Source organism: Aureobasidium pullulans, assembly GCF_000721785.1.
Source record: "Aureobasidium pullulans EXF-150 unplaced genomic scaffold scaffold_16, whole genome shotgun sequence".
Classification (NCBI taxonomy): domain Eukaryota; kingdom Fungi; phylum Ascomycota; class Dothideomycetes; order Dothideales; family Saccotheciaceae; genus Aureobasidium; species Aureobasidium pullulans.
In genome coordinates, this window is record NW_021941036.1 from 218,192 (window position 1) to 243,010 (window position 24,819).

General features: G+C 50.2%; 12 protein-coding genes across 12 annotated transcripts; 5 read left to right on the plus strand and 7 right to left on the minus strand.

Annotated features, from left to right (window-relative positions):
* Positions 1–52: 52 nt before the first annotated feature.
* Positions 53–1,618, plus strand: M438DRAFT_301539 (phosphoglycerate mutase-like protein). Its single transcript, XM_029902101.1, has 3 exons — positions 53–545; positions 595–807; positions 861–1,618. The coding sequence occupies exons 1-3, from the start codon at positions 213–215 to the stop codon at positions 1,572–1,574; spliced, it is 1,260 nt and encodes a 419-aa protein (XP_029758126.1). The 5' UTR covers positions 53–212; the 3' UTR covers positions 1,575–1,618.
* A 1,047-nt stretch (positions 1,619–2,665) lies between these two features.
* M438DRAFT_65657 (uncharacterized protein) lies at positions 2,666–3,491 on the plus strand. Its single transcript, XM_029910228.1, has 2 exons — positions 2,666–2,975; positions 3,030–3,491. Exons 1-2 carry the CDS (start codon positions 2,866–2,868, stop codon positions 3,331–3,333), a joined length of 414 nt encoding a protein of 137 aa, XP_029758127.1. The 5' UTR covers positions 2,666–2,865; the 3' UTR covers positions 3,334–3,491.
* Positions 3,492–6,497: 3,006 nt separating this feature from the next.
* On the minus strand, positions 6,498–8,773 carry M438DRAFT_323500 (FAD/NAD(P)-binding domain-containing protein). The gene is made up of 4 exons (XM_029903012.1): positions 8,476–8,773; positions 8,270–8,420; positions 6,928–8,211; positions 6,498–6,874 (listed from the first exon to the last, which is right to left on the minus strand). Exons 1-4 carry the CDS (start codon positions 8,487–8,489, stop codon positions 6,758–6,760), a joined length of 1,566 nt encoding a protein of 521 aa, XP_029758128.1. The 5' UTR covers positions 8,490–8,773; the 3' UTR covers positions 6,498–6,757.
* M438DRAFT_347655 (uncharacterized protein) lies at positions 8,699–9,344 on the minus strand. The gene has a single exon (XM_029905952.1). The coding sequence runs from the start codon at positions 9,299–9,301 to the stop codon at positions 8,789–8,791; it is 513 nt and encodes a 170-aa protein (XP_029758129.1). The 5' UTR covers positions 9,302–9,344; the 3' UTR covers positions 8,699–8,788.
* A 318-nt stretch (positions 9,345–9,662) lies between these two features.
* On the plus strand, positions 9,663–11,092 carry M438DRAFT_278822 (TPT-domain-containing protein; the record flags this gene model as incomplete). Its single annotated transcript, XM_029901033.1, has 5 exons — positions 9,663–9,793; positions 9,854–9,927; positions 9,978–10,201; positions 10,261–10,668; positions 10,721–11,092. The coding sequence occupies 5 exons, from the start codon at positions 9,663–9,665 to the stop codon at positions 11,090–11,092; spliced, it is 1,209 nt and encodes a 402-aa protein (XP_029758130.1).
* Positions 11,093–12,514: 1,422 nt separating this feature from the next.
* On the minus strand, positions 12,515–13,491 carry M438DRAFT_367423 (uncharacterized protein; the record flags this gene model as incomplete). The annotated part of the gene is made up of 2 exons (XM_029907952.1): positions 12,515–13,111; positions 13,165–13,491. The coding sequence occupies 2 exons, from the start codon at positions 13,489–13,491 to the stop codon at positions 12,515–12,517; spliced, it is 924 nt and encodes a 307-aa protein (XP_029758131.1).
* Positions 13,492–15,203: 1,712 nt separating this feature from the next.
* On the plus strand, positions 15,204–16,177 carry M438DRAFT_323506 (uncharacterized protein; the record flags this gene model as incomplete). Its single annotated transcript, XM_029903013.1, has 1 exon — positions 15,204–16,177. Exon 1 carries the CDS (start codon positions 15,329–15,331, stop codon positions 16,175–16,177), a length of 849 nt encoding a protein of 282 aa, XP_029758132.1. The 5' UTR covers positions 15,204–15,328.
* An 82-nt stretch (positions 16,178–16,259) lies between these two features.
* Positions 16,260–17,588, minus strand: M438DRAFT_398892 (quinone oxidoreductase putative). The gene is made up of 3 exons (XM_029909387.1): positions 17,445–17,588; positions 17,028–17,386; positions 16,260–16,952 (listed from the first exon to the last, which is right to left on the minus strand). Exons 1-3 carry the CDS (start codon positions 17,464–17,466, stop codon positions 16,323–16,325), a joined length of 1,011 nt encoding a protein of 336 aa, XP_029758133.1. The 5' UTR covers positions 17,467–17,588; the 3' UTR covers positions 16,260–16,322.
* A 175-nt stretch (positions 17,589–17,763) lies between these two features.
* On the minus strand, positions 17,764–18,590 carry M438DRAFT_347659 (uncharacterized protein). The gene has a single exon (XM_029905953.1). It carries the CDS (start codon positions 18,238–18,240, stop codon positions 17,794–17,796), a length of 447 nt encoding a protein of 148 aa, XP_029758134.1. The 5' UTR covers positions 18,241–18,590; the 3' UTR covers positions 17,764–17,793.
* A 50-nt stretch (positions 18,591–18,640) lies between these two features.
* Positions 18,641–19,387, minus strand: M438DRAFT_301554 (uncharacterized protein). Its single transcript, XM_029902102.1, has 2 exons — positions 19,319–19,387; positions 18,641–19,222 (listed from the first exon to the last, which is right to left on the minus strand). Exons 1-2 carry the CDS (start codon positions 19,347–19,349, stop codon positions 19,041–19,043), a joined length of 213 nt encoding a protein of 70 aa, XP_029758135.1. The 5' UTR covers positions 19,350–19,387; the 3' UTR covers positions 18,641–19,040.
* A 9-nt stretch (positions 19,388–19,396) lies between these two features.
* On the minus strand, positions 19,397–21,369 carry M438DRAFT_398894 (DEAD-domain-containing protein; the record flags this gene model as incomplete). The annotated part of the gene is made up of 2 exons (XM_029909388.1): positions 19,397–21,180; positions 21,223–21,369. 2 exons carry the CDS (start codon positions 21,367–21,369, stop codon positions 19,708–19,710), a joined length of 1,620 nt encoding a protein of 539 aa, XP_029758136.1. The 3' UTR covers positions 19,397–19,707.
* A 473-nt stretch (positions 21,370–21,842) lies between these two features.
* M438DRAFT_301560 (uncharacterized protein) lies at positions 21,843–24,330 on the plus strand. Its single transcript, XM_029902103.1, has 3 exons — positions 21,843–22,246; positions 22,297–23,713; positions 23,768–24,330. Exons 1-3 carry the CDS (start codon positions 22,051–22,053, stop codon positions 24,030–24,032), a joined length of 1,878 nt encoding a protein of 625 aa, XP_029758137.1. The 5' UTR covers positions 21,843–22,050; the 3' UTR covers positions 24,033–24,330.
* The last annotated feature ends 489 nt before the right edge of the window (positions 24,331–24,819 follow it).

Genomic DNA, 24,819 nt, shown 5'->3' on the forward strand with positions numbered 1-24,819 from the left:
GCTCTTCGACTTCAGCTCTTCCTACATCCACCAGCCCTACCTGCCCTGAAGCAGACAACAATGTCTTCATTGCCAAGAGCGGCGCAACTTTCCTTATCGAATGTTCCGTCGATTATGCAAGCGGTGACTTGAAGTCGGTCAATATTGCTAGCAATAGAATCGCTGACTGTGTCAATGCTTGCGACGCTACCGAGGGATGCATTGACATTAGCATGTCTGGTACTGCCTGTTACATGAAGAAGACGCTCGGCAAACCTACGACCAACAATGGTATCAGAGGCGCACGCAAGATCAAGGATGCACCTGTGAGCTCTAGCAGTGTTTCTTCCTCGACAATTTCAAGCGTTGCTGTTTCTAGCAGTGTCGGTGTCAGTGTCAGCACGACCAAGGCACCCACTACTTTCTCCATCCCCACGGCTTCGACCGCTCCTTCGACTGCCTCATTGCCTACTGTTGACAAGGGTACTGAGTACATCAATTACACCAATGTCGGTGGTTACTTCCTGCAAGATCTTGACACGACCGTTCCCAGCACTTTTGACTACGTAAGAAGCCTTCGAATTGCATATAATTTATATTTCTGACCATTCCTAGACTGCAAACAATTTCGGCCTGATCAATCAGACCTATGAATCGGATAAGAAGTCTGACGGCGCACGCACTCAATGGCAGCGCTTCAACAAGTACCTCAAATACCTGAACAGCAAAGCTCCCAAGCATGTTGAGTACAAGTTGCTATTTATTGGTCGCCACGGAGAAGGCTACCACAACGCCGCTCAGACTTATTATGGTACACCTGCTTGGAACGTAAGTTTATCTCCAGTATCAAGCCACCGAACATTGAATCTGATCTATCTCAGTGTTACTGGAGTCAACAAACCGGCAACAGCACCGTATCATGGCAAGATGCCGACCTGACAGCCAATGGTGTTGCCCAAGCCCTCAAAGCCAACGCTTTCTGGGCCCAAGAAATTTCTCAACAACAGATCCAGCCACCAGAGTCATACTATGTTTCTCCCCTGACTCGTTGCTTGAAGACCGCCAACCTCACCTTCAGCGGCTTGACTCTCCCCTCTTCATCTCCTTTCATCCCGACAATCAAGGAATTGATCAGAGAGGGTATCAGTACACACACTTGCGATCATAGGTCTAACAAGACTTACATCTCCAATCTCTTCCCCACCTGGAAGTTCGAAAAGACCTTTACTGAAAACGACGAATTCTGGAATGGTATCACTGAGGAATCGTCCTCGGCGCAAGATTACAGAAGCAAAATCGCTCTTGACGATATCTTCTACAACGACGACGCAAGCGTTGTATCCATCACCACTCACAGTGGAGAGACGAGCAGTCTTCTTCGTGTACTTGGTCATCGCGCTTTCTCTCTAGTCACTGGCGCAGTCATCCCGGTGCTTGTGAAGGCAGAGACAATTAAGGTTGCTCAGGGTGCTACGACTACTACTGTTCCTTGGGATGCTGGGGCTTGGTGTACTAATGGTCCTCCTTTGGCCAGTAATACTGCCTGTGTTTGCAGTAATGGGGTTGCGCCTGTTGCTACTACTGCTTCTGGCTAGAAATAGAGGGACTGTGATAGCTGTGGAATACAAAAAGACGAGTGTCCTTCCTTGATGTCTTATGTGTGTTTATGTCAAATCCGTCTTCTTGAAATCGTACATCGGATGATCGCTATTGTATCTGACATTGTAATGTTAGAAGCGAACAATCGAGGCGCCAAGTCCTAGCAATCGGAAGGGACGACCCTGAGGGTTTGATCACTGGCGTGATTGTTGTGTCGTCGCAGAGCATATGGCGGGGTACGAAAATTGTCGTATGCATTCTGCTCTCATCTTCATCTTCATCTCCATCTTTCATCATGTTGAGAGACAACAGCTGCGGTTTCTTCTTCATCACGGTCTCATCGAAAGCTCACAGACATGTTGTCGTCAAAAGGTTGGACGGAGGTGGTTCGCGTTCCGGGAACGCCATGGCGTTGACCTGGTCAACCAGTGACCACGCAGACAACTTTACTGCTTCCGAGTCCAATGCTGGATATGAGGCTGCACTACAAGCCATCTCGAGATCAATGCGCCACTAACAGCATCGAACCGTCGATACACCCAAAGATCCTACTGGCGCGAGGTAGCAACGACCAGAATCGTCATGGAGACGGCCTACTTGATCCCACCAATGCCTCCGCAGAGCAACAATATTTTCGTATGCGGCATGCCCAACTTCGCCACACTGATCTGAGAGGGCTGATGGACTGCTGCCTCAACTAGTCACCCACAATGCTTGCGTCGAGGCAACGATGCCTGGTTCTGAGAGTCCCGAAAGTCTGGTTCATATCCAGGTCGGTTATCAATCTGCCGCGAGCATAGCCGCCGAAGCCACCTTCTGTACGGAGTACTTGTCTACATGCCAACACGATCTTATACGACTGGTATACGACTGGTCAACACGATAGAAGTGTGGATACCACCCAAGAAGACACCAATGAACCGAAGTTCATGTTTCAGGAAGCGCCGATTGATTCGACCACGAAGAGCCATCACATCATATCCGGAAGCCTTCTGGGGGCTGTGAAAAATCACGAGGCAGTGCTGTAGCTGCATATCAGTACGCAGGCTCGATAGTGATCTTCCATTAGCTGCAATCTAGGCATCAGCATCGCTTTGGACCTACCACTTCAAATCGTTAACCGCCGGCAATGCCTCAAAGCCCAGAATTCTACTTGTACGAGAAGACATAAGTAGCAGGAGCCAGCTCGATGAATTTGTCTCCGCTTGTTACACGATCTCGCATTCATCATTCTTCAAAGATTGTCGAAACAAAAACTTGATCGATTGCCTCAACATAACATCAACCATGAGCTTTGGCTTTGGCATCGGAGACTTCAAAGCAGTAGTTGAAGTGGTAATAAAGGTCATTGATCGAGTCAAGGATTCGCCTGACCAGATCAAAAATACTCGACAAGAGTGAGTGTCCTGTATCTAGCTCCACAATCGAAATCTAACCGCTACTGAACCAAGCGTCGAGGCAATCTCAGCCTTCATCAAAAGTGAAGAGACCAGCTGCTTGAATGGTGCTATGAGCCCTGCCGAGAGGGCTCAGATTCAGGAGTCGCTCGAATCCTGTAAAGGAATTGTGCAAGACTTACAATCTGAGTTGAGCAAGTTCGGGGAGGCCAGTCATGTTGACAAAGGTATTCGGGCGAAATTCAAGCGATCAGTGTATGTTCACTTCAATCTACTGGCCTCGACGTCGCAGGATTCGTACTCTGCTCGAACTTCGAAGATTGCTAGAGAAGCGACAGCTGAGGTGCTTTTATGCTAATCGGATTAAAGACAAAGCCTCAAATGGGATCAGCAGGCTAATGCGGATACTCGGAGCCGTGTACTATTGTCACTAGATCTGCTCGAGAAGAAGCTCCGTCGACTCGATTCTGGCGTCTTGCATCGTACATGCGCAGGCGTCGGTCATACCCAAGCAGGTGTCGAACGGCTTGAAGTACGCGATGATATCAGAACCAAAGTTTTAGAGCGCCAAACCCAAGACGCTGAAATTCAGGCGATATTGAACTGGATATGTCCGTCCGAGCTCGACTACGCAGACCAGCAGGAAGAACTCTTGAAGAAGAGACAACGAGGTATCGGAGAATGGTTTCTTGACTCCAAGGACTTCAAGGACTGGTTCGATGGAGACAAACCCGTACTTACGTGCATAGGAATGCCAGGCGTTGGCAAGACTATGATCACATCTTTCGTCGTCAGCCGTGTTCTCGACGAGTACAAAGACCATGCTCACATTGGGGTGGCATACATATTTTGTCAATATGCTCGGCACAAGGAGCAGACAGCAGAGCACCTTATGTCGAGCATTCTAAGGCAACTCCTCGAGCAGCACAGCGTTATTCCCGATGAGGTCAGGTCATTGTACAGGTCAACGAAGGGAAAAAGACGTCTTCTACCCGACGACATGTCTGATTTGCTTGATACCGTCATGAGCAACCTGACAAGATCATTCATCATAGTCGATGCTTTGGACGAATTACCGAGCTCGACTGGAGTTCGAGACAACTTCATCTCTGAGCTGCTCGCTATTGGAGCCGGATCCAAAGACAAGGTATACTTGACATCTCGTGTTCCTATAGAAGAGGCACATGGTATGAGATTGTCGGCTGAGCTAAGGATCTATGCTCGGGAAGACGATATGAGGTACACTGTCAGAACCAAACTCAAGAAGGGTCCTCTGTTCCGAAACAACGTCGACCTTCAGAACAAGGTGACTTCAAAGATCCTGGAAGCCGCAAAAGGAGTGTATGTATACCACTGACCCTAACCAGGGGCACTTTTGACACGATGTAGCTTAATCGAAGACTGACAATACCCAGATATCTTATCGCAGTACTCTATGCAGAACATATGTCCCTCTTTCTGGATATCGGAGAAGTTTTGATCGCGTTCGATAATATTGACCATTCCTCCGATTCCTACAAGACTGTTTACGAACAGACACTCCGCAGAGTTACATCGGATGACAATCCCATGAGTAAGAGAAATCTGGCCTTGACAATTCTCTGCTACTTGTTCTTCGCCAAACGACCGCTCCGAATCGAGGAGTTATCTCATGCTTTGGCTGTCAGAGAAGGATCGGTTTACTTCGATGAGGACCACATACCCGATGTAGCAGTGATCATCAGATCATGCGCCGGGCTGATCGTTCTGGACGATTCGAGTAATATGGTCAACATGTTCCACAAAAGTCTCCATGATTACCTGGTCGAGTACCACACCGACTGGATCCCAAACGGTGACGAATTTTTTGGCAAAACATGCATCAGCTATCTGTCTCTTGATAATTTTGCAGATGGTCCATGCCCGGAGGTGGACCCGAGTTCTTTGTGGTCCAGATGTCTGGCTCAAGACAAAACAATACTGATGAAGAAGCGATTTGTCCAGTATCACTTCTACGGGTATGCGTCTCAACACTGGTATGAGCACGTTCGCGGAAGCGATTCAGAGACGGCCGATGTTGTCCTTCGGTTTCTTGCCAATGGAAAAAAGGTATCTGCCTCCTGTCAAACGCTCGAGTGCACGGCTCCTGAGACTACGGGCGTACACATTGCAGTCCGTACCTCGCTGGAGAGGTCCTTGAAGCGCCATCTGCAGCTTCACCGGCCTCAGCTGAACACCATGGACAGCGATGGACGAACTCCGTTGTCCTATGCAGCCGGACTGAACAGCTTGGAGGCGGTCCGCCTTCTTATTAGCGCAGGAGCTGATCCCAACTTGGCATCTGAAGCGAAAGGATATGGTGGCTTCACGCCGCTGTTGTGTGCCGCGTCCAGAGGGCATGAAAATACGGTTTCAGTATTAATCGACAATGGTGCGAATGTGAGATCAAAGGATCATGAGGGCCGGAATGCCCTGGCTCATGCCTCTGAATGTGGCTCTCGAGCCGTCACCCGACTCCTACTGGATAGAGGGGCTGATCCGAATGCTAAGGATCTCTCACAACGAACACCTTTGTTCTACGCAGCTGCAGCGGGATCAAAAAGCGTGGTCACGCTACTTCTGGAACAGGGAGTTCAGGTGAATCTCAAGGACCGCAACGGTGAAACTCCTTTGCTTCTTGCTGCAAAGGCCGGATCTGACTCCTTGATATCTGCCTTGATCGCGGGAGGGGCTGATGTGAACGCGCAAGTCTGGCAAGGCGACACGCCCTTATCGCGAGCTGTTGGAGCAGGGCTTGGAAGCGCTGTCGAACTGCTTCTCAAATCAGGAGCCGAGGTGGATTGCTTCCCTTCAGATGACTTTCCGTTACATCGAGCTTTGCAGATCGGATCAAAGACGATTGTTCGACTCTTGGTCTCGGCAGGAGTTGATGTGTCTAAGAGAGGTAGAAAGAGTGTTCCACCTCTAGCATATGCTGCTCAGAATGGCTGGGCAGACATAATTCAACTGTTACTGGACAACGGAGCTGAAGTCGACAAAATAGATGGCAGCGGCCAGACCATCCTCGCGCATGCTGTTGAGAGTGGTTCTATAGAGTCAGTCGTGCTGCTCATCAAGAATGGCGCAGTCATCAATCGCGCAAACAGGTCCTCCGCGTATTGCGACTGCCTTTTCTTTGCACTCGGAATGAAAAATAGACTCGGCAGTCATGCGCGTACAGGGAATGAGCAGATGCTGGAGTTGCTCCTTTCGGAAGGTGCGGACCCCAACGAGATCAGCGATGAGGGAAGGACTTTGCTAGACAACTCGCCGTTGCTGTATGCGCTGCAATACCTACCTGTAGGAGAAGCAAGCACCACGAGACTCATCGGTCTGCTGCTCCAACACGGAGCTAAGACAGATAGGAAAGCCAAGGCGGGTATGTCTGTCAGTATGTTTGCGGAGCGTCATTCTAAAGACGTTCGAGACCTGCTGTGCAGGTATGGAGCAGATGGTATACTTTGATCACTGGAGTAGATGAGGTAAAGACAGCAATCATGGAAGCGGAAGGAGGTGTGGGTAGAAACGACCGAAACTTGCTATTGGTAGCACAATGCTGACTATAATGCGAAATCGCGACTGTATCTGTACTTCTATCATCCGTTGTTCTTAATCCTTTCATGCAAAATGTGGCTCGGTAAAAATGCACAGCATTCCCAAGCGGTCCTCTTCCAGAAACTCCTGCATGCGCCGTGGTCTGTTGGCTCACTTTCAGCCTCGGACCTTTATGGGTATCTCAAACATGTTTTTCTCTCGCTCCTTGTTTAGGCCTGCTGGGGCTTGAAGGGGATCTCGCTGCTGCGGATACCCTTCATCGACTTGAAGTACTGGGCACCGTCGACCAGTCTGCGCTCGTCGTTCTGGCGAGAGTTGACAAAGTCCTGAAGGTGAGTTAGCACAACTGTCAATTCTAGATTGCCTAGGAGAAACTTACGGGGTAGAACAGAGAAAGCTCGACAGAGCCGTTGACAATGGCGTCAACAGCCTCAACACCCTGCATGAAAGAGTGGTCCTGGTTGCCGACCTCGTAACGCCAAGCACCGAAGCGACCACGCGAGTAGATGTCCATGTCCTTGAGCTTGGGGAGGAGCTCCTTGAGGACACCCTCACGCTCGAGCGAGGGAGTGGGGTAACCGTGGTCGAACTTGCGGTGGTAGGTTGAGACGATCTCGTCCTTGGGCTGGAGCATCTCGGTGTTGACGAGACCCTGGATACAGTCCTTGAGGAGGTTCTCGGAGTCGACGGGCTTCATGCTAGACTCGGAAACCTCGAGCATGATGCTCCAGTAAGGACCCTCGTTGAGGCCATCGCTCTCAGGCTTGGAACCATCAGCAAGCTGCATGGTAGCGAGCTTCTTGGTAGCAACGGGCTGGTTGTGGGGAGAGTAGTTGGAGAAGATGGTGGCGCGGTAGAAGGGGCAGTCCGACTCAGGGAAGTAGAGCCAGCACTTGTCACCAATGCGCTCGGGGCGCTGGCCACGGATACCGACACCAATGACGTGGGTGCTGCTGTAGAACAGACCCTTGGAAAGCTGGTGGAGGTCGTGGTTGCCCATAGCCTCAGTGAGGAAGTCGACCGACATGGTCGAGATGAGCTTGCCGTACTTGATGGTGGTGCCATCCTTGAGCGAAACCTTGTGGGCATCGGCGTCGACCTTGGTGACAGTGGCATGGGGACCGTACATGGTCTTCTCCTTGGGGAGAGTGTTGGCGACGGCGATCCAGATACCACCAGTACCACCCTCGGCGGGGAAGCGGAAAGTAGCGTTGGGGCCCCAGTTGCCGGCGGTCTTGTTCAAGATGACGTTCTTGGTGACAGTCTTGAGATCAGGAGCGGCGACACGCTCACCGAGCCACTGGCACTGCATCTTGGTGGTGGGGACGGCCCAGACCTTGTAGTTGTAGGGGCGCATGAAGAGGTCGGCAATACCCTCACCCATCATTCTGACGATCCACTCGTCGAAGTCCTTGGGCTTGGTGCCGGCGACTCTGGCCTCCATGGCAGCGTCAATCATGCCGTCAATGCACTTGACCTGCTCCTCCTTGGGAAGCATGGAAATGTTGTTCTGGAATGGGTAGGGGACCCATTGCTCCTTGCAGCGAACGTAGGAGATTCTCTGGTGGGTGTACCAGTCGGTCTCGTTGGGAAGAGCCTCGTTGATGCAGTCGTCGAAGTACTTGTAGTGGGAGAAGATAACGTGGCCGCCGACATCGTAGAGCTGTCGATTGCTGTCAGCGCTGCTCAAATCTTCGAAGTTTCTCAGCGAAGCTACTCACGAAGCCCTCACGGGTAACATCGGTCGAGGCAAGACCACCGGGAACCTCGTTGGAGTCGACAATCATCCATGACTGGTCGTTGATCTGGTTAAGACGCTTTGCGGCACCGAGACCAGTCGGGCCAGCACCAATGACGAGAACGTCGACTTCGCTGTGTATACTTGTCAGCAGAGTTGAGGTGGCAACGGCTCGTATTCGAAGCTCACATTTCCTTGGACATTGTGGTGGGTGTGTGAAAGAACGGATTAAAGGAATTAAGAACAACAATGGACGGGCAACGAAAGAGGGTATCACTGGAGAGCAGAGAGACAAGAGAGCGAGCGTCGACTGGACTTTTAAAAGTGATTGCTGTGTCTGGCAAAAAGGAGGTGAGAGCGGCGACTCTCAATACTTGGCGGCCATGGACAGGGTCCGACTCCTCGCCCGAGGGCCGCACCTTCCTCAAGTTTCAACTTTCAACAAGATCCTTGCTGCACTAGACCCGCCCCACCATCCGAATCCAGACTCTCTTTTGATCTATCACATCCCACTCTGTAAACAGCATAGCAACATACAGTACTGGAGCTGACCTACAGTTCGTTTGACAGCTGCTCGTCTGTCAACCAATTCAGTCCAGTTCAATTGCCAATCGTTGCCAGTGGAATTTGTTGAGTCAGTGACGTTTGATGCCATCTCCCAAAAGTACAGCCACCTCCTCCTACACGCGTCCAATTGCATGCCGAAGAAACAACAATGTTTGACAGTTCCCTTTGGCATTTTCGAGGTTACACAGGTGCTCTCTTCAAAATGAACAAGCTCGGCCAAGCTTCGTTCAGATGCTGCAACTGACCTCTTGCGGGCCCCTACACCGGGGCAGCGTGTTTGCATTGATTGGATCTGATGTTGTTTGAGATGGTCAGGAGAATGAGATAGATTGTGCCGCAGAGTGTCGATGAACATCATAATTGTACCACTCGACGCGGCTGAGGCACGAGAGATTGACAGACAGCGGGATACAAGGCATAGGGCAACACCGGTAGACGACGGTGACATGTTTGCGCAAACAATGGCACAGTGTTTGAAGGTGAAACTCGCAGTATTCAGATCGTCATGATGTTCTTGAGTGTCAAGGGTGGTAGAGTGGATGTGATTGCGCGTACCCGAGCCTGGTGAAGCGCGTGTCAACGGTTTCGAAGAAGGCGGCTCCACTTGCACTGCGGCTGTTCCAAGCTTTCTGACGATGCATCAAGGGGGTTGGACGGGCAAACATCAAAACTTGTCCTATCCTCTTCAACCAAATTTCCACCCACCTTCTCCCTCCATTCTTTGTCCCGTTTGCGACTTGCACTGAAGCTCCGCCGTTCAGTGCATTGATTTCTCCATCTCACAAACTTGAAACCCCACACATTGCGCAATGGAGAAGGAAAGAACCTCCGGCGAGGTCGAGAGACCCGAGCAGGCTGAGCCTGTTCTGCCCACCGTCAACCCAGCACTTGAGAAGCCTGCACCTCCTCAGAGTAGCATCCACCCCGCTCTCTATGTAGTGTGAGTCGCGCGGCACCAGAGCTTACGAGCCAAGGATGGAAGCTGATAGCGCGCGCGCAGTGTCTGGATTGCCATGAGCTCCAGTGTCATCATTTTCAACAAGTACATCCTGGACGAGAAGAAGCTGAACTTCCGTAAGTCTGCCAAAAGTGCGACCATCTGGCAGCAGCTCATAATCTTGCAGGCTTCCCCATTTTCTTGACAACATGGCATCTCGGTTTCGCAACCATCTGCACCCAAATCCTCGCTCGTTTCACCACCGTGCTGGATTCGAGAAAGAAGGTTCCCATGAACGGCAGAGTCTACCTGAGGGCAATCGTCCCCATTGGTATCTTCTTCTCTCTGTCGCTCATTTGCGGTAACCTGACCTACCTCTACCTCTCCGTGTCTTTCATCCAGATGATCAAGGTACGATGAGATTGCTCTATTATGTCTTCAAATGAGCAAAATCTGACGCAAATAAACAGGCCACCACCCCCGTCGCTGTCCTGATCACCTCCTGGGTCATGGGTCTTTCTCCCCCGAACATGAAGACCCTCGGAAACGTCTCCTTCATCGTCATCGGTGTCATTATCGCCTCGTTCGGTGAAATCCAATTCGTCATGCTCGGTTTCCTCCTCCAGTGTGCTGGTATCATCTTCGAGGCTATTCGCTTGACCATGGTCCAGCGCCTTCTGTCTTCGGCTGAGTTCAAGATGGACCCTCTGGTTTCTCTGTACTACTTCGCCCCCGCTTGTACCATTATGAACGGAATTGTCGCTCTGCTTGTCGAGGTCCCTTCCATGAGCTGGGCCGACTTTGACCGTGTTGGCTACTTCACTCTCCTGCTCAATGCCATGGTCGCCTTTGGCTTGAACGTCTCAGTTGTTTTCCTGGTATGTATCCTTCTGCGCATTGTCGAAACAAGGCAGCTAACAAAATCTATAGATTGGCAGAACCTCCTCCCTCGTTCTCACCCTTTGCGGTGTCCTCAAGGACATTCTCCTCGTCATGGCCTCGATGCTCATCTTCCGCGACCCCGTTGCACCTCTGCAATTCTTCGGTTACTCTATCGCTCTCGGTGGTCTCGTCTACTACAAGCTTGGAGCTGATGCTCTCAAGGAATACGCTGGTGGTGCCGGTCGCGCCTGGGCCGACTACGGTGTCAGACACCCCGCTCTCAGAAAGCTCATTGTCTTCGGCGGTGTCCTTTTCGTCCTCTTCCTCCTCCTCGGGTCTTTCAGCTCTTCCCTGCCTGTTGCTGGTCAGGAGTACGTCAACACCAAGTACAGCAGCTTCTTCGGCAACGGCGGCGCATAAGGACATTCAAAAGAGCTTGATTCATGGGAAAGGCATAACTTTTTCGGCACGCGGGAAGCCGGTCTCGATGCTGCGGACAAAGAAGAAACATTATAATACTATGAATGATTATTGGGATGCGAGGAGAACCTGGCTCAGGGTCCTCGCTGTTTAGAGCATGAGATGTGGGAGGCTTGGAGTTTTTTTCTACAAATGTTACGAACGAATCAAAAAATTCAAAATATCTTTCAAAAAGTCGACTTTCTGAGCTCTTTCCAGAATCGGTTTTCTCTTCTACATTCGTCCCGTTGAGCAGACCAGTCGGCGGCAGTTGCAACAGCTTTGCAACTGCTCTGCGGAAAAGTCAATTCTTCTCCGAAGCTCTAGCCGACGCAACGTAACTTTCAAAAAGCTGGATTCTCAAAAAAGTCTTCTGGAAAACCTGGAAACAGCCCGCGGAAAGTCAAAAAGTCATGAGAGAAGCTTGATTGACATTATCGACGCGCGTTGAAAGGCATCTATTTCCACCATCTCTGAGTGTCGAACTTGGCTCTGCCACCTCCTCTCCTTTAGCAAAAGGAGATGCACGATTCATCTCCGCATTCATCTGGCTGGGGAAGGCGCAGCAAGAATAATGGTCAAATCTCGGTGGTAAACGATTATCTTTTTGTCTATCGCTAATGGTCGGTTTCTGGCTTTCGCGGCAGCCGGGCTGTCTTCTCCGCGTCATAGATGCTTGTTAACCCAGCCTTGGTTACCACTTTTGCCATGATCTCTCGCACACATTGGTTATTATTCCGCGAAAAGAAAGGCAGGAGTTCCTCTCCGGTTTGTCGCGATAACAGAAACCGGACGAGGTGATTCTTTGATTTTCGGAGTTCGGTATCGCCGCACGTGTTAGGACATCTTCTCCGATGTTTGGAGACAGCTTGGAAGTGCTAGCTAATCTCCACCCCTTTGATATCGTGATTTGGAGCTGAAACGAAGAAACTGACTCGAGTGTGCTTGTTTCAAGTACACAGCCCTGCTCGTCCAATCTCCGTTTCATGGCGATGTGATGTTCGTCAGTATTCACTTTGCGAAGACTGACTTTGGTCGGATCGATGAACATTACGGTACAGGATTGGAGTTCGAACGAAACAATACCGTCACCAACTTCTGGACAACGAGGTTTGCACTTTCACCATGAGCTTGTTTCTGGACGAGAGGGTTGGAAGACAAGACTTGCATTTTTCAAGAAACAAAATGTGAAAGCAAGAGAAGGAAATTAAAGGTTGAGAAAACACTGCTCCCTGGTCTCCCGATCCAATGCATGTCTTTGCCAAATGGCAATCCCCAAGATCGCATCCGCTCATCCAACTCACCGGCCAGTATCCGCTAGATAAATGTCTCCAGAAATGCAAACAACAAGGCGGGTGCCAACTGGACAACCGCTCGCCAGAGTCAGGCACTGTTCTTGGAAGGCAAGTCCACGCAGAAGAACTCTCCGAAGGCCTTGAGGCGCTTCCTCTCCTCCTCGATATCGACGATCTTCTGCTTCATATCGACGATGAGTTGCTTTGCTTGTGCCAGGTCCTCCATTCCTTTCTGGTACTCTCTGCTTTTGCGGTTGTTATCTTCAAAGGCGAGCTGAACATGCTTTTGAGCTCCTTGGAGCCACTGTTCCTTGTTCACCCTGTGCTTCTCTTCATCTAGGCCTGCTTTTCTGGCGGATTCGTTGATCTCGGTCCACATGGTTTCCATTCTTTCCAAGGTTTCCTGAGCGACAGACAGCTGGCTTTGGCTTTCCTTGACTTTGCGCTCGATCTTCGGAGGAGAGGTGGTCATCTTCTGGACATTGACTTCGACTGCTGCCAGTTCTGACTGCAAGTGGGTTTCTGTGCGACCATCACAGTTCTTCCACGCTTCGTACAGATTACTGGTCTTGGAGAGTAGAGTCTGCAGCGCCGGGTCAGGCTTTGGGGTTGCGGGCGATTGCAAGCTGTCTTTGCGATCTGACCTCGGGAACTCTACTTTGCCAGTAGGCGTGGTCGGGGTTGGCTAATGGATTGTCAGTTACTGTGTTCGCAAGCAACAAAAGGTTTAGAACTTACTTGCTGCAGCTTGTGCTTCTTGTTCGCGCTCTGGGTCGCCATAGTTGTGTCAATCGGTGTCGATCTTTTGGCGCCCGATTGATCCGGTCTTTTGACTGACTGTGGCGACAGGTATCCTGGGTAGTCGTAACTAGGAGCTTTGGGGCCACTGCGGCCGCCATGCCAGTACTTGGTCGGCTCTGTGGGAGCACCGCGACAGTGCGGGCACCTTTGGGAGGATCGACTACCAGGTACACTGAAAAGAGCCTTCAACCACCACCTGTTGCATGCGTTTCCCTCGCAGAGTTGAACATCAGAGAGCTTATAGTCGGAATTGAAGGACGCCATGATGATGTTCGTGTCGAAGGATTGATGAGAAGGTGAACAATTCAGGGTGGAAGGTAATGGTGAAGTACAGATTAAGGACTGAAGCCTTTCGACGAAGCAGTAAGAGAAGCTGGTTTGAGGAGGTGCTGATCCTGGGACATTCGACTACCGACAAATTCGGCAGGAGCGTAGATTTTGGTATCGTGGCAGGAGTAGGAGGTGCAGCAGGAGCAACAGCGAAAGCTTCAGTTTATCAGAGGTCGACTGAGCGCGTCTCTCGAATGCTGATCAAAGACAGGTGGTCTTGCTTCGTGCGTTACTCATTCGTGAGACCTGCAGACCGTAACAAACGGAGACCGACAAACATTCGTCAGAGTGGCTTCGGTTCGGCTGAGGGCAGACACTACATGTTACTATCGATCATAATGCACGATACTATCAAGACCTCAGAGAGGGTTCGCTGAGAGATCGAATTATCTGCCCTCTCGTTGGATACATTCTGAGTTCCCAGAAACATTGTGTATATCGATGATTAAATCCTTGGAAGTGTTTGGTGCTTGGGAGCTTGGAGTAGCTGCATACGCTGGCCAAACAGATTTCCCACGCTTGATAATACCTCTCATTCAGGACCTTGGACCACGAACACTAGCCTTTCCCAACAGAGCGAAGGATGGACGACAACTTGTGTTACCAGATCTCGTTTGACAGGGAAATGGTTTGCAGGCTCCTGAAGATTTCCTTTGCATGGGTAGGTATGCAGACACCCGCGTGGTCTGAAACAAAGACAGCATCATGCACGCCACAACCCCACCAGCAATTCTTTTGGAAGATCTTTCACCGCACCTCGGGAATCTTATACTACAAGTGGGTGTGCCAATTTGATAGCTCATGCAATTGTGCGTGGAAGTACAAGTTAATCTCGTTGTCAATGAGGAAACACCGCTCATCTAGACACTAGAGAAATATTCTGGATACACTTCGAACAATCTTCAGCATGGCAAAGACACTTTGTCTTATAAGGAGAAGCTAGAATAAGACTTCAAAGCAACATCTTTGGTTGAAAATGGCAGCATTACGAATTAGGCTTTTCCGCTTGTAGTTTCTTAATATCTTTCAACTTTAGTAAAAAAAAGTGCCACTCTAAAGATGTATGGCAACTGCGAGACTTGTGGCTTGGCTTGCAGACGTTTGTGCCTTCCTCGCTCTATTACAAGCACGTGTCAAAACTCACAGTAAGGTCTATTCTCCAACTTCGAAGCCTCTATTACCGAACTCGTGCTCAATCGTCCATCACCTGTCAGCCCTGCTTATTCTCTTTCCTGCGTCCATTCATTTACCTACCCTTCTATCACCAAAGCATATCTGTCTCCTACATCAACCCAGTATTCACCTCCCAAGACACTGGAGCCTACTGATACCATGGTACGAACTACCATCGAACGCTTGCTCAAACATCTCCACCCGCCACAAGACGACTCAGCAATTGAGACTCTACTAGCCCTTGCGCCAATTGCGATCGAGGATACCCATGATCTGTAGAACAATCCCGGCGACGGCCATGTTGATGCCAAACCTCTCCATGAGAAGCTCACTAAAGATCACACCAACCATGACCGAAGTCGTTTTGAGAAGCTTTGTGGACCTCAAGCGAGATTCTTGCCTGAGAAGGATGCTGAAGTACAAGGATGGTATGGCTTCCTTCATGAATTACAAGATGTCAATCATACAGCACTCGGGTCAGTCTCACTGTGGTCTTGGATTGAACACTCACAAGGACTAATTTGACAAAAGCTTCGATCATGATTCAACACATTCGGAATCTCCACTCAGATCCTACGAATGTGCCTTCTGCAATCTGATGTGGCTTCGTCCAGTCTTGAGAGGCCAAAACGTACCGGAAGTTACACACCCAATCCATCACACAATCTACGACTCAAGCGGCAGCACTCTCAGATCCCTTATCGTCACCATTGCTACTGCCGGTCCTCCAGAAGTCGACCAGTTTCTGGAATATGTTGGCATCGGCGTCTATTTTCACGAAAATTCGGCCCTCAATATTTCTCGATCCCTTCCCCTGACTTATCGATTGAGGCCGATTTCTTCCTCGCCTCGCAGTATATCACCAGACCTGGCCGTCGCCACGGAAGCCTTGAAGGTGGTTCGCACAAGAGTTGTACCAGACAGGAAGCGTATGATAAAAGAACTGGCGGACCTCTATCGCTGGACTGATGAGGAGATTCGAGCTGTGTCACGTTTTCGTCTGATTATCGCCAGCAGCTCCGTTGCGTTGATCGAAGGAATGACATGTTCGCATCCCCGCTGCAAATTCGGACGATCATCAAGGGATGGAACTTCCGGAGAGACGAACGCTTTCACCAGGCTGATGGAACAGGTCGAGGCGTTGTCAAAGGCTGGCATCCAAGTCGTCTGGTACCTTGTCGACAGGCAAGTGTCTAGACAAGCGAAGAGCCTAGCGAAAGGAGCATACACTCGTCATCTTTTGACGCCGAAGGACAAGAAGCTGCCGCGTGTTACAGAAGAACATGCTCAGGAAGAGGGAGCGCCCACAGTCACAGAAGGCTCCGAGGACGAGCTGAAACCTACTGTCCGACGGTCTGGGACGAAGAGACCAGTCGTGAATGGCCAATCCAACGAGACTCTCGAGTCTTTGGTTTTACCAGAAGCCAGTTTGGCTGCCGTGTCATGAGAATCTTCCATCACCCGGTCGAACTACCGAGGAGGAAGAACATTTATGTACCTTCTTCAGACTCACTCTAGCACATTAGATAGGCATGATCGTAACGTAACTTCGTATGCATACCAGGAGAAAGATTTACCTAACAACCAACAATCTACCAGTCGATAGTCATGATGATCTTGCCCTTGGTCTTGTTAGATTCCATGAGCTGATGAGCCTCGACAATCTTCTCCCAATCCATGACCTTCTCGACGTAAGCCTTGAAAGTGCCATCCTTGAACTTGGGCAGAGCGTGCTCGACAAGCTGATCTCTGAGCTTGCCCTGGTACTTCTCATCTCTTGCTCTCAAAGTCGAACCCTCCAGTCTGACTCTCTTGAACAGGAAAGCACCCATATCCGTCTCGGCGGGCAACTTCATACCCGTCAAAGCAGCAAGCGTAACAATATGCGCATCCCTGGCCGCAGCCTTCAAGTTACTAGCAAAGAAGCCAGCACCCATGAAATCAACAATGATATCCACACCCTTTCCATCCGTAGCCTTGAGCACCTCCTCAGCCCAATCTTGGGTTTCGGAATTGAAAGCGGCGGTGGCACCCAACTTTTCGACGACGAATTTGTTCTTTTCGTCTGAACGGGTGGTTGCGAAGATTTTGGAGGCAGAGTCGGCTTTTGAGAGTTGTATTCCGGCGATTGAGACGTTGGAGGCGCCGGCGTGCCAGAGGATTGATTGGTTGGGTTTGTAGTCTGCTACCATGTACATTGCTTGGAGGGCGGTGATCCATGTCTGTTTTCCTTCGAGTCAGTATCTTGCCTGCGAAAAGAAAAGGGTATGCAGGGGAGGGGAGAAGGGAGAACAAACCTCAGGGATACCAGCACATTCTTCAAAACTCAATTCATCAGGCTTGTGCACAAGCATATGCGTGCTGACGACAATGTATTCGGCATAAGCACCACCGTACACCAGACCAAACACAGCATCACCCTTCTTGAAACCACTCTCGCTCTCAGAAGCGAGTTCTTCGATTATACCGCTGAATTCTACACCGAGGGTCTTGGGTGCTTGGGGAGGAACGGGGTATTGGCCTTCGCGTTGGAGGAGATCCATGCGGTTGAGACCGAAGGCTTTGACGCGGATGAGGGCTTGAGCGGCCGTGGGCTTGGGACGTTCGATCTCGTTGATGAAGAGGGAGGTTGCGGGACCCTTGCCCTCCTTGATATCTGTATGTTGTGTTAGTTGATGAATAGCTCAATTGAAGCTTGAAAGGTGAGCTTGTACCGACTGCACGCATGTTGACCATTGTGTCTGTTGTTTCTGGTTGTCGAGACTTTTCTTAGAAATTAAGGTGGTAGGTTTTGTTTGTCGCAAAGAGAAAGGTTCGAAGCAAATAAAAGTATCTGTTTCTTCGCAATTGCCCAAAAGGATAACTCGGCATCTGGAAAATGAGGCTTTAGTAAGCACCATGATGTTTTCTGGTGGGGTCGATGCGGTGACGCAATGTTTGCGGGTGTTTCGCCGAGGCTTCCATTGATTTGAGCTCTCTCGTTCTCGACCACGACATCTTCTGTGATCTGTGATGCCACTATATCCAGTGCCACTTTGCTGATTGCAGTTGTGCTTGCGAGAATCAGAAGTGGATCGCATCGTTCAGATAGGCCAACGTCTGTGCCTCGTAGAGAAGTCGCAAGTCTTCCTCTGATTGTCTCTGCCGTATCTCGCGTAAGCTCTCGGTGACGGGTGAACAGCATCTCCGCAAGACTGGTTTGCACTTCTGAGGTACTCGTCGGATCCTAACTCGGATTGACTGTCCAGTTTCACAGCTTGCTTGCGATGAAGTTGCTGATTCGGTTGAGGAGGTGGAAGAAGTCGAGGAGATGGAAGAGCTTGGGCGACGGCTTGACCTATTGTCCGATGTTAGGATGGATGAATCTGCTTCATCACTGTCCTCGTCAGAAGCTCGAGGGTCAAGCGTATAGGAGTGTAGGACTCTGGGTTGGCCGTTGCTATTCGTAGACACGTGGGCCCAGAACAGTGGCCTCAGAGTGCCTACTTGCGGTTCGATTGCATTTGACATGTTACACTGCTGAGAGCTCGAGGCAGTCTGGAGGAAAGAAATGCTCGTACAAAGAGGGGCTCGCAGATGTAGGAAAAGGAAGGGCTGGATATCTTCATCCAGCCATCGTTGGCAGCCTCATCATACCTGTACTATGCTGTCATAAGGTGGTGTGGTCTACAGGATCATTGTGTTTAGCGCATCATGAGGCGCGAGTACACACCATGGACTGCACGGCTTGCGACAAAAATGATGTTTTGCTGCAGGTTTTGGTTAAGGAACAGGGCAACCAAGGTGAGAGACTTGGCCTTGAAAGGTACACACTTCGGCTCCTCCAAACCTTGTTTTGGCTGGCCATTGTTCATGCTATTTTATTACTGCACTCAATAATTGACGAATGAGAAATCTTGGTGGCTGTTGAGAACTCCGATGACTTGCCTTGACTTGCTAATATAGCTTGCGGCATGGGTCTCGTGGTTTAGAAATACACAAACGATGGATTAGTGGTCAGCAAAGGGAGTGAGATCGTCAAGCCCAGCGGAGATATGAATCTGCTTTCACACCATGACAATCAAATGGCTGGTATAACTAGGCCAATGTAAAGAGCAATGAAGTCACAGCTGCAGAAAGAAGGCGGGAAGGAATGTTGGATGCCAAGTTGTCAAGTTCGTCAAGCTTGACAGTATTTATCCAATTAAAGATCCTTGCTCATGGTCCTCGAGAATGACGAGCATGTGAGAAATTCCAAAAAATGTCCAATTGATCGATCCAAGGTGATTCGAACTGCTACTAGTATCCTGCCATAGCTTTTGCTACACCAGTCATGCTACCTGCAAGACATCTGTCAGCTCATTCAACATAAGCAATACGATCAACTCACCCATAGGAGGGTACTCTGTGCCGTTCTTCTCGGTTTTGGGATCGCAATCACACCATTCGTTCTTAGGTATAGAGTCCATGACCGATGGTACATGCGCACCACAGCCGAACCAGGTGCGCTTGCCTACGAGAGTGGTCAGCAAAGAGGCTGGTAGATTACTTCATAGACAAGGCTGGCTGAGATGTAAGATGCGGCAGGTGGCGGGGGAAGGATACTGACTGCAGTTGTCACACACGGCGCCTTTACACATGCTTGATTCTTAGTTGTGAGTTGGAACGTGAAGAGTTGGGGTGTAGAGAGATCAAAGTCAAAGTGATCTTTATCTATGACTGTAAAGCTAAAGGTCGCCGATGTCAAGGCCGCGCTCTCAACGGTGCCCGTCTCACATCCCCGAAGAACTGCCAAGGCCTGCGATAGCAAAATAATTATCGCCAGAGAGAGACAAACTCAAATTGTGTGTTCAAGTCACTGCATTCTGGACTTGAGAGTGGTTATACAGGTTCAGATAATACTTTTGGGTGAATATAACTAAGGACCATCTATGTCGTACAATATCCTTCCGTAACGCCGTAATATGCATGCTTCAGTCAGGTATACCCAAGAACAAATCAATCATCGAAGGTGACCTTAGTGGCAGCCTTCATCTCGCTAGGATCTCTGTAGAAAGCACCGTATGCGTCGTGAGCCTTCTTCTTCACGGTGGTACCGAACTTCATGAGATTCTCGGGAACGGGCTGGTTGGCGCCCTTGAGAACGTTGATCAGACCTCCAGCGAGAGCCTTCTCGTGGTCAGTGAAGAAAGTGATGGCTCTGCCATCCTGGCCAGCACGGCCAGTACGACCGATGCGGTGGACGTAGTCCTCGACAGTCAGAGGGAAAGTGACGTTGATAACAACCTTGACAGCGGGAATATCAAGACCTCTGGCAGCGACATCAGTGGCAACAAGAAGAGGGACCTTGCCGGCCTTGAAGGCATCCAAACTCCTTTGGCGCTGGTCCTGGCTCAAATCACCGTGGATACCACCAACGTTGAAGCCCTTGGAACGAATGAAACCCTCAATTCTGGTTGCCTCCTTCTTGTACAGGCAGAAAACCAGAATACGGTCCTCCTTGTTCTTTCCACTCTGGTACTTTTTGAGGAGGGAGATGAGGCGGTCGTTCTTGTCGTAGGAGTCCATAACCTCAACTTCTTGGGTAATTCTGGTGTTGGCACGGAGCTCTCCAGTGGTGTTCTCACCAATGTTGATGCGGACGGGCTTCTTCATGAAGGTAGCGGCGAGCTCACGTACTGACGGAGGCCATGTTGCGGTGAACATGAGAGTTTGGCGGCCAGTGGGTGCACAGCTGCCGAGAATCTTGCGAACCTCCTCCTCGAAACCTTTGTCAAGCATGCGATCAGCCTCATCCAGAACAGCGTAGGTGACGTTGCTGAGATCAATAGATCCCTCGCTGACGAAGTCGTTCAAACGTCCAGGGGTAGCTACGACAATGTGGGCACCAGTAAGAGTGGCACGCTGCTGGTCCTTGTTCACACCACCATAGACACAGACGGCCTTCAAGCCTGCAGGCTCGGCCAGCTTGATAAGCTGCTCCTGAATCTGCACAGCAAGCTCTCTGGTAGGAGAGACAATGCAAGCCTTGATGCCCTTCTTCTGCTCCTTGGCGGATAGGGAAGAAATGTATCTCACACAAGGAACACCGAAACCCATGGTCTTGCCGGAACCAGTCTCGGCAACACCAATGACATCTCTTCCAGCGTAAAGGTAAGGCCATGCAGCAGCCTGAATGGGCGAGGGGGTCTTGAAGTTGGCGAACGGCGCACGCTGGGCTTTATCGGTAATGGGCACGTAGTCGAACGAGGTGATGGGTCTGTAAGCGGGCGATGCCTTGGACTCGTCGGTGACGGAGATGAACTTCTCGGCGATGAAAGCGTCAATTTCGGATTGGGGCAGAGCGGTCAAGCCAGGATGCTCGGTGTAGCCACCAGTCGCGGCAACGGGGGCAGCGACGGCCTCGGTGGTGGTGCTTGTTGACTCGGTCTTAGCAGCCTTTGCGGCCTTCTTTTGCTTCTTGGCCTCTGCCTTTGCATCGTCGGCAGATGCCTCAGCAGATGTGCCTTCGACCTTAGCAGCTGCCTTTGCTGCCTTTCTTGCCGCCTTTCTGGCTGCCTTCTCAGGGTCCTCGGACTTCTCCTTCTTGTCCTTCTTTGCCTTCTTGTGGACCTCGGCGTCAACTGTGGCCGTAGCCTCTTCGCGTTCTCTCTTTCCCATTTTGCGTGTCTTGGTTGAATATGCGACAAAAGATGCGGCGTTGTCGCTGCTTCCAAAAAAAATTCGTTACATGCGGGTTACACGCGCTAGCGCCGGGCCGAGGCCGACCCTGGGAGGAAGGTGTGAACGTGGAGAAGGTCAAGTCTCAGAGTCGATAGAGAGCGCACAAGCTCCTCTTAATCAGCGCCTGCCGTCTTCCAACACTGCAACTGATCACACGAAGGTATGGAGCAAAAAGGTCTAGCAACTGTCATGTGGTAGAGATCCAGTGCAAACTTCTCCATGACACGTCTCAAATTAAGGAGATTCTCACACCATGTTCTGACATACTTTTGACGATATCAATTCATGGTAAAGGCGAGGAGGCGTTCTATAAGGAGATCTCGCACGCGTGGTATCAATTTCCCAAATGACCGACTCCGCTCGTCCCGCATCCCAGTCGTGTTCTTTGTTCTGCACTCGTTTTGCAGGCACGATGTTTCTACTACGTGATAATACTCGGAATACTCACCTGCGTCGATGCCCAACACTCGTGGCTGTACTCAGATACCAGTCTACAGTATCATGAACATATCATTTCGACTTCTCAGAACTACTTGGTAAACAACCTTAGCGCGAAAGGTCGCACTCTGCTCTACACATACGAACCTCTTGAAACATCCACACCTTCAAGGACAGGTCATGTCGCAAGCAAGTCCCAACAAAAGGCCACGTACAGTCTCCGAGTCTCCCAGAGATGGCGTTACTCAAGATGGAACGCCGAACGAACAACCATCCCGGGGTTTGGCCCATGAGCCACTCGACTATCCTCGAAAACGAGCCATAATTGCTTGTGAGATTTGTCGCAGTAGAAAGTCACGATGCGATGGTGGAAAACGTATGTCAGATCTAATCAAAAAATGCTAACATAGCTGACTGTCTGTTTAGCGAGGTGTAAATTGTGTGTCGAACTCGATGCACGATGTGTGTATCGAGAGCCTGGTGTCAAATTAGATGCTGGTGACAAACTCATTCTAGAAAGACTGTCCCATCTCGAAGACATGTTGCAAGCCGCCATGACCACAGCGAACATGAATGCCAACATCCCGAGAGTAGCTGGGCAGATGGGAACTTCTCCCGCTGCAAGCACTAGCACCGCAGACGATGCATCTACGAGACGCATCAGCTGCAGCGTTGCTTTAGAGAACAATCGCCTGAATGGTCTCGGAACCTGGGATAGTGTCAACATTTCAACCATTCCTAAAAAGCACACCACTCCTGCTTTGAATCTTTTGCAGTGGCCACTCATTCGCGATTTGGTATCGCAGCCTTTAGATCCGCAGGTCTTGGTAGAGCTGGAAATGTCTCGACCTCCCATAAATCTTCCTCACTATCCTCGGCCAGACATGGCGAACACGGCTGTATTTGCGAGCTCATACTTCGATTTGGTCAACGTCTGGTACGCATGTGTGAATCCACACGCGTGGCCAAATCATTACCGTGAAGCCACTTCGGTCGGCTTCATTCAAGGAGCAGACAGTTGTTTGGTTTTGCTGGTCCTTGCCCTGGGATCAGCAGCTCACAGCGGTAGTATCTCGAGACTCCCCCACTATGGAGAGCCTCGAGGTGTTGACTACTTCGCATCTGCCTGGAAGATCATACCGAACTTGGCGATACGGAATGACATACCTGCGGTTCAGTGCTACATACTAGCGGCGGCCTATCTGTTCTATCTTGTACGACCACTAGAAGCATGGAACATGATAACCATAGCTTCTACTAAGCTACAGCTAGTTCTTGGTGTTCCCGACCGAGTACCGACTCCTCAAAGAGAGCTCCTTGTGAGATTGTTCTGGGATACCCTTTTGGCAGAATCGGATTTGCTTGCTGAGTTGGAGCTTCCGCACTCTGGTATCGTCAACTTCGAGGACACGGTAGGACTTCCGGGCCCCTTCTCCGACATAGAAGGAGAATATACCAGCAAAGATGAACTATGGTACTTCCTGGCCGAGATCGCACTTCGCAGACTTCTGAACAGAGTCAGCCATCTGCTTTACGTCAAGACACCGACCACAGCGCCTACTTCGAAGCTGGCACGGGTCACTGCTGAACTCGACTTTCAACTATCGCAGTGGTATGAAGGTCTGCCACAACCGATAAAATTCCCTATGACAACACTTTCCAAGGACTCGCCTGGTCAGGTCTGTTTGCGATTACGATACTTTGCTTGCAGGACGATAATTTTCCGGCCTTATGTCTTTGCCGTGCTCTCAGACGAAAACGCTGTCTCTGATCCAGTGGTGAGAGAGAACTGCCGCAAATGCCTCGAAGCGTGCTTGAGGCAGATTGACAATGTTTCTGCACAGTAAGTTCGCGTGATTCCTCTTGTCATAAAACACAAAGCTAACAGCGATCACAGTCAAGTCGGCCATCTTCCGTACCTCTGGCAGGGTGCTCTCAGTCTTGTCTCTCAGACACTCTTGGTCATGGGAGCGACCATGTCGCCAAAGCTTGCTGCTCTCCTTCCTCCTACCATATCTGTAGAAGTCATCATTTCAGAGGTGGTTTCGGAGCTGAACAGACTGGCTCATCTCGCACCGAGCCTGAGATTGAGTGCTGAGATTGTTCGAGAGGCGGAGGCAAGGAGAAAGATATTCTTTAGCACGCAGAGGCCAGGAGCATAACGCGTGGGAAGCATTTTACTATGTCAACAAAAGCTTGCACCATTTTCAATCTCGAGACAACTTGAATAATTGTTTGGCACGGTCGATGACCTGTTGATATCAAAGTGTTGCCAACCAGCTGATGGGTCAGGGTGATAACTCAAACAAGCATTTCAACCAGTCATTTCGCAATACATATTCAACGATGATATCTTCTTAACCATGTGGCGGCTTAATAGGCCCAGATAATTCACCAAGTGGCCCCCAATAACACTTGAGTGTATAACATGTGAACTCGTTGAGATATGAACCAAAAACGAGCTGAAGCCGAGCAACTCATGAATGTTGTGAACAACTACATGCAAACACGGGCGGAGGTTCTCGTGAAACACTGCATGCTCACGGCAAGACGAAAGTGCACGGTGGGCTATGATATATACACAGACAGTCGATACCAGTACATATTCTCCTCAATCTCATGGATCAGCTCGTTCTGGGTGTCAGTTGATACAAGATAATGATACCTTCGAGATGCCTTCATAGGTCAAACTTGCGGCAACGCCAAGACCACTTCTGCCTTAGACGCGCGACGCGTCTCCAAAAGTCTCGTGGCGTACCTTCCTACTTTCACGCCTTCTGCAACAGCTCTTGCAATCAATACGATAATCCTTACATTCTTGTCGTCATCTTAACAAAAGTCATTCAGATTGTGCGCCTGTATCAGAGAATCGTCCATCAAGTACACCTTCGTTTCAATCATGGCCAACCCTATGGACGCCATCACGACTGGCTGTCTCCGCCGCGTGTT